At 38.8% G+C, this 12211-nt stretch overlaps 1 protein-coding gene across 1 annotated transcript; it reads right to left on the bottom strand.

Annotated features, from left to right (window-relative positions):
- Positions 1–1950: 1950 nt before the first annotated feature.
- LOC145954709 (uncharacterized) lies at positions 1951–4896 on the bottom strand. Its single transcript, XM_083069396.1, has 3 exons — positions 3919–4896; positions 2243–3546; positions 1951–2149 (listed from the first exon to the last, which is right to left on the bottom strand). Exons 1-3 carry the CDS (start codon positions 4894–4896, stop codon positions 1951–1953), a joined length of 2481 nt encoding a protein of 826 aa, XP_082925522.1.
- Between the last annotated feature and the right edge of the window lie 7315 nt (positions 4897–12211).

Genomic DNA, 12211 nt, shown 5'->3' with positions numbered 1-12211 from the left:
TTCTAACATGTTAAACACTAAAGTTATTTCAAAGCCACCAATGAACAAATATTTCCTACTAGCTCCAATGATCAATGATTTCACACTTTAGATAAAGAACACATATTCACTTAGGCATTTGATCAAGAAATTGATAGACATGATAAGGAGAAATAACATGCATGTGAATTCTTGTCATGCAAGGCTCAAAATTCTTCACAAAATGGAACATTTCAGTGACCACCTTTTCAAAGCTTTCATTATGTTCAAATCAAATACTTTTCTCATTCAGGCATTTCTTCGAACACACAACAGGCAGAAAATGTGAATGTTTATGCATGTTCACATTGAGAATTCAAACACCCAAAATCATGCTTTTCACATTTGTGTACTTCCAAACCAGTCAAAAAGTTCAAAAATTGAGGAGAGATTAGGAAAAAAAAATTCAAGAAGATGAGAAGCTCACACACACGAAGAGCATTGGAAGAAGGAAGAAAGACGAAAACTTTTACCTTGAAATCCTAGCAAAAAAATGAATGCTTTGGTATTTTTGTGTGGAATGGTTGAGGAAAAATGGAACCTTGATGCCTCAAATTGGAAACTTTATAGAGAGAATGTGAGGAGGAAGATGAAGAGTGGGGAGATTGGGGGGTTTCGTGTGTGGGAGAAAAGAGAAATGAAGGGGTGGAGAGAGAATGGTTCAGTTTTATCATGCAACTTGAGTACCAAGGTTTCAGAATTGGTGCCAGAGACTTGGCGCTTCAGCTGTGAAAGCCAGCGCTTGAGCGCTGGAGTTGAAACATCTCTCCCTATGGTCCAGAGAGTTGGCGCTATAGGGCTGGAATTGGGCGCTTGAGCGCTGGAACAATCATAAGCAATTGATGGTAGAACAGAAAGTTAGCGCCTTAGCTGTAGAATTTGGCGCTGCAGCTGTGGAATTTTGAGATCAAGGGTGATCTCCAAAGACTTGGCGCTAAAGCCATGGAAACTGGCGCTGGAGCTGTGAAATTTTAGACACAAAATTAACCAACAGAGAGTTGGCGCCTTAGTTGTGGGTTGTGGCGCTTGAGCTATGGAGTTTCAAAATCAAAGGGGAGCTCCAGGGACTTGGCGCTATGGCTGTGAAGCCTGGCGCTGGAGCTGTGGCATTAGAATGTATCACAAACTGGACCAGAGAGTTGGCGCTATGGCCGTGGTCCTGGGGCTTCAGCTGTGGACTTTCAAAATGTAATTTGCTCAAACAGAGAGTTGGCGCCATGGCTATGGAGCCTGGCGCTCCAGCGCTGGACTTTTTGAGCTTAATTGAGGGCTCCAGAGACTTGGCGCTAAAGCGTTGGCCTCAGAGCTGTAGCGCTGGGACAGAATTGCAATTCTAAGCTGAAAATCACTCCTTCTTAAAGCCCATTGAGAACATATAGATATCATTCATTGCTAAAGCACAAAACTTAAAGTCTTAAACACGAAAACCAGATTCATTGTACCTCACATTCTCAAACTGTCCATTGTTACATAGCATTTCTATCAACTACCAATGCCCTCACAACCAAGGATAAAGCAGAGTGAGTCTTAAGATTCCAATAGTACCAATATACTGCAATATTACTAACTACTAAACATCAATCATCAACATGAAATTAGTCAACAAAAACAAACACATCAAAATCTCTACTATTACACACTAAGTATTATGATATTCAAAACTTAAAACCCAAAAGTTGCACCACCTGTAAGAGGGCACCAAAATAACTTATTATATCCTAACACACAAAACACAACATAACCTAAACTAAATCAGCAATGTTACCACATTCCACAACATGCAAGTCATCAAACAACATCCGCACTGAAATCAAGCAGTCTATGAACAAAAACTCTTAGCTATTCACTAATCAAGCTAAACTTAGAATTTAAAACAGAAATTAAAACAAAAACATGCTAATTTAATGTCTTTAGCTTGACAATCCTGTTTGTTCATGGCTCCTTCAAATGTGTGCTGGTGGTGAATCTCTCAATCTCACCACCCAAATAATGCTTGAGCCTCTGACAATTAACTAACCAAGTCCTTCCAGAAGCAGGATCTTCAAGTTCAATGGTTCCATAGGATTTGACAGACTTAATTGAGAAAGGACCTGACCACTTAGATTTGAGCTTCCCAGGGAAGAGTTTCAACCTGGAATTGAACAGTAATACCTGCTAGCCAGGTTGGAAGTTCCTATTCAGAATCTTCTTGTCATGATATATCTTGGCTTTGTGCTTGTAGGACTTAGAGGACTCATAAGCTTTCAATCTCCTTTCTTCCCATTCATGCAATTGAAGCTTTCTTTTCTCCCTTGCTGCCTTCAAATCATAATTTAAGGCCTTCAAAGCCCAAAATGCTTTATGTTCCAATTCCACTGGCAGATGACAAGCTTTACCAATGACCTTTTCCAATTCTTCGTTAGAGATAGGCAAAGCCTTCTCTAGTGGCGATGAGCTCTTGAAATCATTTTGAGTTTCCATGTGCACATCATCTAATACATCAATTCTAAAGCAATCTTTGTGACCTTTTGGAAACTTCGTTATTTCAAATACATTGAAACTCACTTCCTCATCTTGGACTCTCACCTTCAGCTTTCCATCATCCATGTCTATGATAACTCTAGCTATCTTCATGAAAGGTCTGCCCAGAATCAATGGAACTTCCAAATCTTCCTCCATGTCCATCACTACAAAATCAACTGGGAACATGAACTTGTCAACCTTCACGATCATATCTTCCACTATGCCATGTGGAAGCTTAATTAATCTGTCTGCCAACTGTAAGGTCATTCTTGTAGGTCTCACTTCCACATCTCCTATCTTTTTTAACATGGATAAAGACATCAAATTAATACTGGCTCCAAGATCTAAGAGTGCCTTACCCACTGATAGATTACCAATTGATACAGGGAGAGTGAAACTGCCTGGATCTCTGGACTTCTGAGGTAGAGACTTCTGTATAATGGCATTGCATCCTGCTTCAAGCTCCACAGTCTCTTCTTCAAGAATTCTCCTTTTCTTAGTTAACAATTCCTTCATGAACCTAGCATATGTGGGTATTTGCTCCATGGCTTCAGTGAAATGAATATTAATCTGGAGCTTCTTTATGATATCCAGAAATCTCAAGAACTGCCTTTCTTTTTCTTTCTTGGAAGGAGCATGAGGGTAAGGTAAGTTCTTTACAGGAACAGCAGAATTAACTTCCTTGCCCTTCTTTTTATTCTTCTCCTTCTCAGCTTCATTTTTCTCTCTTATTTTCTCATTATTTACATTCTTACTCTTATTGTTTTCTTCCTCATTCTTCTCACTTTCTTCCTCAACCTCCTTCAATTCATTATTTTCTCCCTCATTCTCAGCACCCTCATTATTCTCACTCACTCCAACATCTGCACCAACTACCTTCCCACTTCTTGTTGTTATGGCCTTGCAATGCTCTTTAGGGTTGGTCTTGGTATTGGCTGAGAATGGTCCTCCAGACATGTCAGCTAATTGTTTAGCTAGCTGACCCACCTGCACCTCCAAGTTCTTGATAGATGCCTCTGTATTCTTCTAGTTTTTCATAGACACCTGCATGAACTGGTTCAGAGTATCCTTCAACTTGCTGGTTCTTTCATGCATAGAAGGATAAGCAGGCTGGTGTTGCTGTTGTTGTTGTGGTGGTGGCCTATTGGATGGTCCAGCTTCATTCCTCCATCCATATCCTTGGTTGTTGTTGTTGTTGTTTCTCCAACCTTGATTTCCCTGCATATAATTATTAGTGTTATAATTACGGGAATTAAAATTACCTCCTTTCTGTTGGTTCCCCACATAGTTGACCTCTTCTTCATTTGGAATTTCTACACAGTGACCATTGGAATGATCTCCTCCACAAAAATCACATTTTAGAGAAGGATTTGGTTGATTTGAAGAAGAAGCAATAACATGAAGCTGTTGTGGAATCTTGGCCATCTGCTTAGTCAATACTTCAATCTGTTGGGACAACAATTTATTCTGAGCAAGGATTGCATCATTAATGCTAAGATCAAGAACTCCTCTTTTATGAGATTGGTGTCTCCCATGCTCTGCTTGGTGATCAGAAGATGCCAGAGATTCTATGATTTGAGTGGCTTCCTCTGGACTCACAGTCATCATAGTGCCACCAGCTGCAGCATCCAATAACATCTTCACCTCAGGCTTGATTCCATTCACAAAGAAATTGAGTTGAGCTATATCTTCAAACCCGTGGTTAGGACATTTCCTAAGCAATGACTTAAATCTTTCCCAGGCTTCACAAAATGGTTCATCTGCACCTTGCCTGAAAGTAGTAATTTCTGACTTGGCCTTAATATACTTGGATGATGGATAGAATCTGTTCACAAACTTGTTTTCCACATCACCCCAGCTTGTCAAACTCTGATTTGGGTGAGATTGTAACCAAACTTTAGCTTTTCCTGTTAAAGAGAAGGGAAACAACCTCAAATATACAGCTTCCTCATCACCTTTAGGTATTCCCATTGTTCCACATAACTCATAGAAATTTGAAAGGTGTGAGTATGGGTCTTCATGATCAAGGCCAGCAAATTGTTGTGAGCTAACCAAGGTAAGGAAGGCAGGCTTCATCTCCATTGCCCTAGAAGTATTTGGAGCTGCAATACTAGAAAAATGCCTAGGACCATGTTGTTGTGCATAATCACCTAGGGTTCTTCTTGGCTGCCTACCTGGTCCACCTGTTCCCTCTTCAGCCATTTCTGTTTCGAAGTGTGGTTGATTTGATGAAGTAGAAGAACTCAGAAGATCTTGCTGTTGTTTTTGGACTCTCTCTAACTGTCTCAGCCTTCTTGTTCTACTGTTGTTTCTCCTTGCCGTTCTTTCAATTTCAGGGTCAAAATGCAATTCTTCGGCTGGAGTTTTCCCTCGCATACACTTTTAAAGAAGTCTACACAGCAAGGTAAGTCCACAAAACACAACAAGACAAATATCTATATATTATAAATATTCACAAAATGAATTATCTACACAATTACAAAATCACAAGATTAAGAATTACTAAATAGCACCAAATCCCCGGCAACGGCGCCAGAAACTTGATGAAGATTTTCGCAAACCTATCACTTGGCAAGTGAACCAAGTTTCGAAGTAGTATTTAAAGATCGTCCTCAGGGATTTGCGTGTTTAGTAATTCTCGCTCAAATGATTTAAAAGAGAATGAGTTTAAAAATTCAATTGAGTGAAAACAGATTCAAACAACACAATAAAGCAAATGTAGTAAAGACAATGATTAAGAAACAAGGATTGGCTCAGATGCACTTGCTAACTCATAGATCTTCTTAACATAAATGCAATTTATAATTTCATTATTTCCACGTTCATTAAATAATCCAACAAGATTCCTCAAGGTTGAATCCTAAAGTCATTAAGCTCAAAACATTATTCCTCAATGTTTTGAGTCTAACACTTCGCATTAAGAACAATAACTTGAACAATGTGACTAACCAAATCAAGTCTATTCCTAGAACAAGAGGTGATTAGGTGCAAGATTCAGTTCGGGTTTTCGAAAGCGTTTTCCAACTGGATTCAAAAGCCAAAATTCATACAACGGTTGATCAAGCCGATATAAGCATTAAGCGAAGAATCATTACACAAATAATGAGATCAAAATGCATATATTTAAGAAGAAGAGGAGTTAGTAGTTACATCTAACCAATCCTTAAGAAGTTTAGCCACCCATGGCCATTACAGAATCAAAGAGTGAAAAGAAGAAATTACAAAGCAAAGGATGAAGAAATGGAGTTGATCTTCGTTCCCAAAGGATCCAGCTTCCAAGTCTCTGTTCTTCCTTCGTTCTTCCTTCTTCACAAGCTTTTCCCCTGTTTTTTCTCTATTAAATTCGTGCTCTCTATTCTCTTGTTTTTTCCCTTTTATATTGGCTTCAAAACAAGACCAAAAAGTAACTTTTATTTCCACGGCTGCAGCTGCAGATCCACGGCTATAGCTGTGGAGAGTCCTTCAGGGTGAAGAAACCTCCAAGGCTGCAGCTGTGGGTTCACAGACAACTCCTTCAATCTTAAGGAACTTCCAACGCTCAAGCGGTGAAGCCACAGCTATGGCTGTGAGTCTCTGGAGTTTTTATTGGGTCCTGGGTGCTTCCACGACTTTAGTTGTGAGTCCATAGCTTTAGCTTCAACTCTCTGGAGCTTCAGAGTATATTTCAGATTTCCACAGCTATAGCTGCAGATCCACAGCTATAGCTCCAACTTTCTGGACCTCTATATTCTTCCCAGACTTCCACAGCTCGAGCTCCAGATCCACAACTATGGCTGTGGATCTCTGCCTAGCCAAAAATCCTGCAAAAATTGAGGAAATTCCTTAAGATTGCTACTACTCCTCTGCTCTTATAGTATAACTTAATTCTATAGATTAAAGGGGTGAAATAACATATATATATCTACAATTACCCAAAAAGAGTGCCAAAAGTTGAGTGTAAATCATACATAAAAGACACTCAACAGTTAGGTGTGAGACATGGGTTGATGACATGTTTCACCGTATCAACACTTGGTTTGGATGTGTTGAGGCCAACATTTGGTTTGGATGTGTTGGTTACATCATGGATTATACAGTGGTGTGACTTTGTTTTGGGTGTGGAATATGTATACATATGGTATGGATTGTATACATTGGTTATGGATTCTTTATTATCATAAAATATGTATGCATTGGCATGGATGTGTATACATTATATTTTGGATTGGTCTATATTTTGCTTGGAAATGACTTGTTGGTCTAGATAAATACTGTGGATAAATATCTGTTTAATGATATTTTATTATGATGTACTATGATTGGTTTTATATGTGCTAACCCTTATATTTCCATGATGGACTGTGATGATCTCACTATGTGGGGGAGCAGATCAGGTATGAGGCCTTGGGATAGCAAGGAGTCTTTTGGATAGCTGCTTTGAGAAGTGGCTAGGTTTAGAGCTTGACCAGCACCTAGGGTGTCTTATTTTGATATCTTCATGACGTTGTAATTATATTACCTTTTTGCATTAATGTATAACCTTACTGAGGATAATGACTTTATTATAAAAATATGTTATATATTTTGGAAACAATTTTATATGTTATTGTATATTTACACTCTAGCGTAGCTGGCCCTTGTTCTATTTTCTTTATTATATATTATTTTATTTTGGTTGGTTCTGGATGTGACGGTCTAGGGTGGGTCGTTACATTTTTGGTATCAGAGCTGGTCGAGTCTCTTTAGGGTTTGTGGGAAATGGTCTTGTTATGTTTCTGTTGTGTGGAAATGAATTTTGGAAGGGAATTTCTTATGTGTTTTGGTGTAAACTCATGGGTTCCTTGATCTTTTATCTTGATTAGGATGGTTGGTAGGGGAAACCATTCTAATCCTTCTTCAGGTGTAGATGAGCGACAGATTGCTCAGGCTGTGGAGCTAATTGTTGCTGCTATTGGACAACAGAATACTTTGTTGGCTCAGATGGAGACCAACCGGGCTGCAGTTGAAGCAGCTAGGGCTGAGATACCTGATGAGTATAGGGGCTTGTCAAAGTTCAGAAAAGGGAATCCTCCTCAATTTACAGGTGTTGATGGACTTGAAGTTGCTGATCAGTGGATTGAAGAGATGGAAAAAATCTTTATGGTAATGCATTGTCCTGAGGAGAGAAAGCTAGTTTATGCTGTTTATATGTTGGTGAGTGAGGCTAGTTTCTAGTGGAAAGGTGCTCAAGCTATGATGGAGGCTAGAGGGGAGGCGGTAAATTGGGAAAATTTCAAAAATGTATTCCTAGAAAAATATTTTCCAGATAGCGCCAGATATGCTAAGGAAGCTGAATTTTTGAGACTGCCACAAGAAAATATGTCAGTACAAGAGTATGTGGTCAAGTTTGAACACTTGGCTAGGTAGTATTCTCAAGCTATCTCTGAAGCATGGAGATGCAGGAAGTTCAGTGAGGGTTTAAGGTATGAGCTGAAAAAGACTATTGTTCCTATGGGGATTGTGGAGTTCCCAGTTTTAGTTGAAAAGGCAAAAACAGTTGAGAGATTTGAAGGAGGAAATAGAGTGACAAAAGGTACAGAGGGATCAACTAGATTTGGGAGGGGGAAACATCCTCAAAAGAGACCATCTCAGTTTCAAATTGGAAATGCTAATAAGAAATCAATGGGGACTACTTGATGGAGGACCATCCTTGAAGACACATGTGGGCCCCATCACTAGGTCCATGGCTAGGAGAGTTGAAGAGGAGGAGGGTGTTCACACACCAAGAGACACTCTCCTCATGATCATAAAGTATTAGTTCTCTCCTAAGCCTCATTAGTATAGGGTTTATTTTATTTTCCAATTTTACCTTTGTATTTTGGGTGTTTAGGACTTAGAAGTTATTTTCTCTTGTATTTCCCATTTTACCCTTGTATTATGGGGTGCTCTAGATGATTAGGGTTTTTAATTTTGGGCTAGGGTGTTAATTAGAGGGTAATGCATTTTTGGTGCTTATTGGGTCTATTTTTGGTGTTAGAAAGGCTTAGGCCCAAGTGGAGGGCAAAGGTTGCATGGTCTTATCATGCACCTAGATATAGCCAATCTAAACCCAAAGATTCCATCCTTGGCCACCAAGTTGCATCTAGGGTTCATTTGCATTTCATTTGGAATGCATTTGCCTACTCCAAATGCAACCCTAGATGCCTCCCCTCCTATAAATACCCAATGCACCACACCTTGTAAATACTTTGGAATATATGAATTTGAGTGAGCCTTTTGTGCCTCAAATCCTCTCCTTAGTCACTAGGTCTACACGGCCTACCCCTCCTATCTCCTCCCTTGAGTGAGTTTAGGGTTTATTGAGTGGCCTTCATCTCCACTTGGTGAAGTGAGCCAACCTAGAACCACCTAAACACCTTCCTCCTCCCTTTTCTCCTATTCGCCCAACCATCACCCTACACACCCACCTTCCTTTATTTCTCCACCCTTGAAGGAAAGTCCAGCCCCTAAAGCCATCATCTTGGCCTTAGAAAGGAGATTCTTCCCACCTTGGACGTCTATGATCAACCCCTTGGTGGAAGGAGTCCATCATTTGGTATCAAGAGCTTAGGTTATCTTCAAGGGTAACTAGCTTCCTTTCCATTTCTTTGAGTCTTTTCTTTTTTTTGAGTCTTGATTTGTGTCATCTTTGAGTTCCTTGTCATCCATGAAAACCTTGTTAAAAATGTCTTTTTATGTTACTCCATGGTTCATTACTTATTCATGAGCCTCCTTTTGTGCTTTAGGGTTTTTCTTGAGTTTTAGGTTCTTGTGTGCCATTTTTGTTTTTACTCTTGTTGCTGGAAAAATATATTATGAACATCAAGAACATGTCTTCCATCTCTTTTTGATCTTTTTACCTTTAAAGTTTTGTCAAAACTTGTGTTTATCTCACATTTCTCAAAAATACAAAAAAATATATGTATGATGCACCCATTTGATGTATGAAACCATGAAAATATGAAATGTATGTGTTTTTCCATGAGGTGGCCTAAATTTTGCTGCACCATTTAGAGGTCATTCATGCATGTTAACTAGTCCTTGGCATGCTCCAAATTTGTGTTGAAATCTATGTGTTATTTCCTTCCTACACATACATGATTGGCCACCTTTCCATGCACATCATTACATGATTAATCTTTTGTCCTTTTATGCAAATGTGTGAGTGATAAGTTTTGTGTGTGAGTGCTGGAATCTTTGAAAAAAAAATCTGCACCAAAAAGAAAATAGTACAAGACACACTCCACTCACAAAATGCTTCTATACCCACTCATGTGTTGCCACTTGTCTCTCTATTTTTGACTCCTTATATGTGCTGAATTTTTAATCACCCACAAGTGTAAAAACCAAGCAACATTTAAAAAGAAAATAGAAGAAAAATCTGGGCATAAAAATTAAAAAAAAAACGTGACCAAAAAAGACTAAAAGAAAAGAAAGAAAAACAAAAAGGACTTGTTGCTAGACTTGTGGACTTGACCTAATTACCCTTGCACATTGGAGTTGGACTTGGACTGAATTTTTGGACCTTATTGGACCCTCTTTGAGACACAAAAACGTGGCTGGACCTTTACCAAAAAGGACTTAAGTTTACAATTGCAAAACCTTTAAAGACTTATTCCATTCTAGTGCCATTCTAGGATTTTCTCTTTTGAGTGCTAGCCTTTTTAATGTGTCTTAATTTTTGCTTGTCTTCCTTGAAATTCTTATGTTTGTCTCATTAATCTCTCTTTGAGTTTAGCTTTTTTTTAATTGAGCTTTTTCAGTTTTTATTCCTTTGGCCTCCTTCTTGTTCTTGGTTGGATTGTTGTCTTTGAGTGTAGGTGAAGTACTATCTCCAAGATACCCTTAGCAAAACTTCTTTGGGGGATTGAGTGGAGACTAAATCCGTGAGATCCCAAGTGCTTTGGAGAAGGATATCATATCTCAAAGAGTGCAAACACCAAAGGAGAGGACTAACTTTGTTGTTCCTTGTGAAGGGGAGCCAAATTGGAGGAGTTGAAGACTTGAAAATTTTTGTTTTCCTAATTGTTTCTTTCTTGTGAATTTTCGGCCTTTTGTATTTTGGCCTTTGCTTTCTTTTATCTTGGTTTGTAATTGGCCATTTTTAAACCTCTTCATTTTGGTTTTAGTTCGTGTAGTTGAAGGTGATTTGAAAACCTTCACCTAGGACTTCGACTAGTATATGCTTTAAGTGTTTTTCTTTTGCATGTTTTAAAGCTTTTAGTAGTATAATTGCTTAGGACTTTATTTTGCCTCAATTTTCGTTTAGAAGGCTTGCTTTTGCCTACTAGGGGGAACGTGCACACACACACTTTATTTTTGTGCCAAATTGTTTTGTGAGAAAAGTAGAAAAGGCTTAGTGATTCTTACTTGATAAGGCTTGTTTATTAAGTGATTCCTAGTAGTTTACCTCCCTTTGAAAGTTCACTTTGTACACTTAGGCCTTTTCCTACCTATCTTGCACTTTGAAAACCTTTTGTGAAAACCCTTTTATCACTCATTCTTTGTGAAAACCTTTTTCAAACCTTTTTGAAAACAACTTTGTGAAAACCTTTTTGATCAAAGATGAGTGATCATTCTAGTGTGCATGGTCATAACTCTTGTAGTACTAGGTCTAGTGTTAGGGATGAGCTTAGGCAACTCAAAGAATACCTAAGAAAAAAAAGAAGAGGAAAATATAAAAAGAGAGGAAGAATTGAGAAGAAAAGAAAAAGAGTTTGAAAGGAATAATGAGGAAATAAAAAGATTGTTTGCTAAGCTAGTTATGGGAGGAGAGGCTAGTGGTTCAAAACCAAGAGCCACTTCTCCTCAACCGTCAAGAGGAAAAGGGCATATGCATTCAAGTTTTCATGAGGAGGAAGGGCATCATACCCAACCTCCAAGTGATACCTTCTTTAGTAGTCATCACAATGATGATTCCTATCAAAGACCCCCAAGACACCTTAGACATAGGGAGTCTTCCAATAGGGAACCCAACATCAATCTTCCCCCATTCCATGGCAAAGATAATGTTGAAAATTATTTGGATTGGGAAATGAAAGTTGAACAACTTTTCTCTTGCCATGGAATAAGTGAAGATAGGAAGGTTTCTTTAGCAACCCTTAGCTTCCAAGGGTATGCTATGTATTGGTGGACCTCCTTAGAAAAAGAAAGAAGAATAAACCATGAGCCTCCAATTCAATATTGGAATGAGCTCCGTAGTTCCTTGAGAAGGAGGCATATTCCTCCATACTATGACCGTGAGCTTATGGACAAGCTACAAAGATTGAAACAAGGGTCATCTAGTGTGGAAGAATATAGGCAATCTATGGAGTTACTCATGATGAGGGCTGGGATAAGGGAAGAAGAGAGGACCACCATCTCAAGATTCCAAAGTGGTCTTAACCTTGAAATAAGAGACAAAGTTGAACTCTTACCATATAGAGATTTAAATGAACTTTTTCAACTTTGTTCTAGAGTGGAGCACCAACTCAAAAGGAAAACTTTTAGAAAAGACTCCACTCCATCTTATTCCAAGAGTTTCAAGAAGGAGGGCCTCTCTGCCAATCCTTTTCCTAAAGAAAAAGAAAAAGAAACCTCTCAAAGGACATCTTCCAAAGAAACTAAGACAAGTGACATCAAGTGCTTTAAGTGCCTTGGTCGAGGGCACATTGCCTCTCAATGCCCAACTAAGAAAACTATGATTTTAAAGGGC

Source organism: Cajanus cajan, chromosome 2, assembly GCF_000230855.2.
Source record: "Cajanus cajan strain Asha chromosome 2, NIPB_CcT2T_4, whole genome shotgun sequence".
NCBI lineage: Eukaryota > Viridiplantae > Streptophyta > Magnoliopsida > Fabales > Fabaceae > Cajanus > Cajanus cajan.
This window is presented reverse-complemented; position numbering and strand designations above follow the sequence as displayed.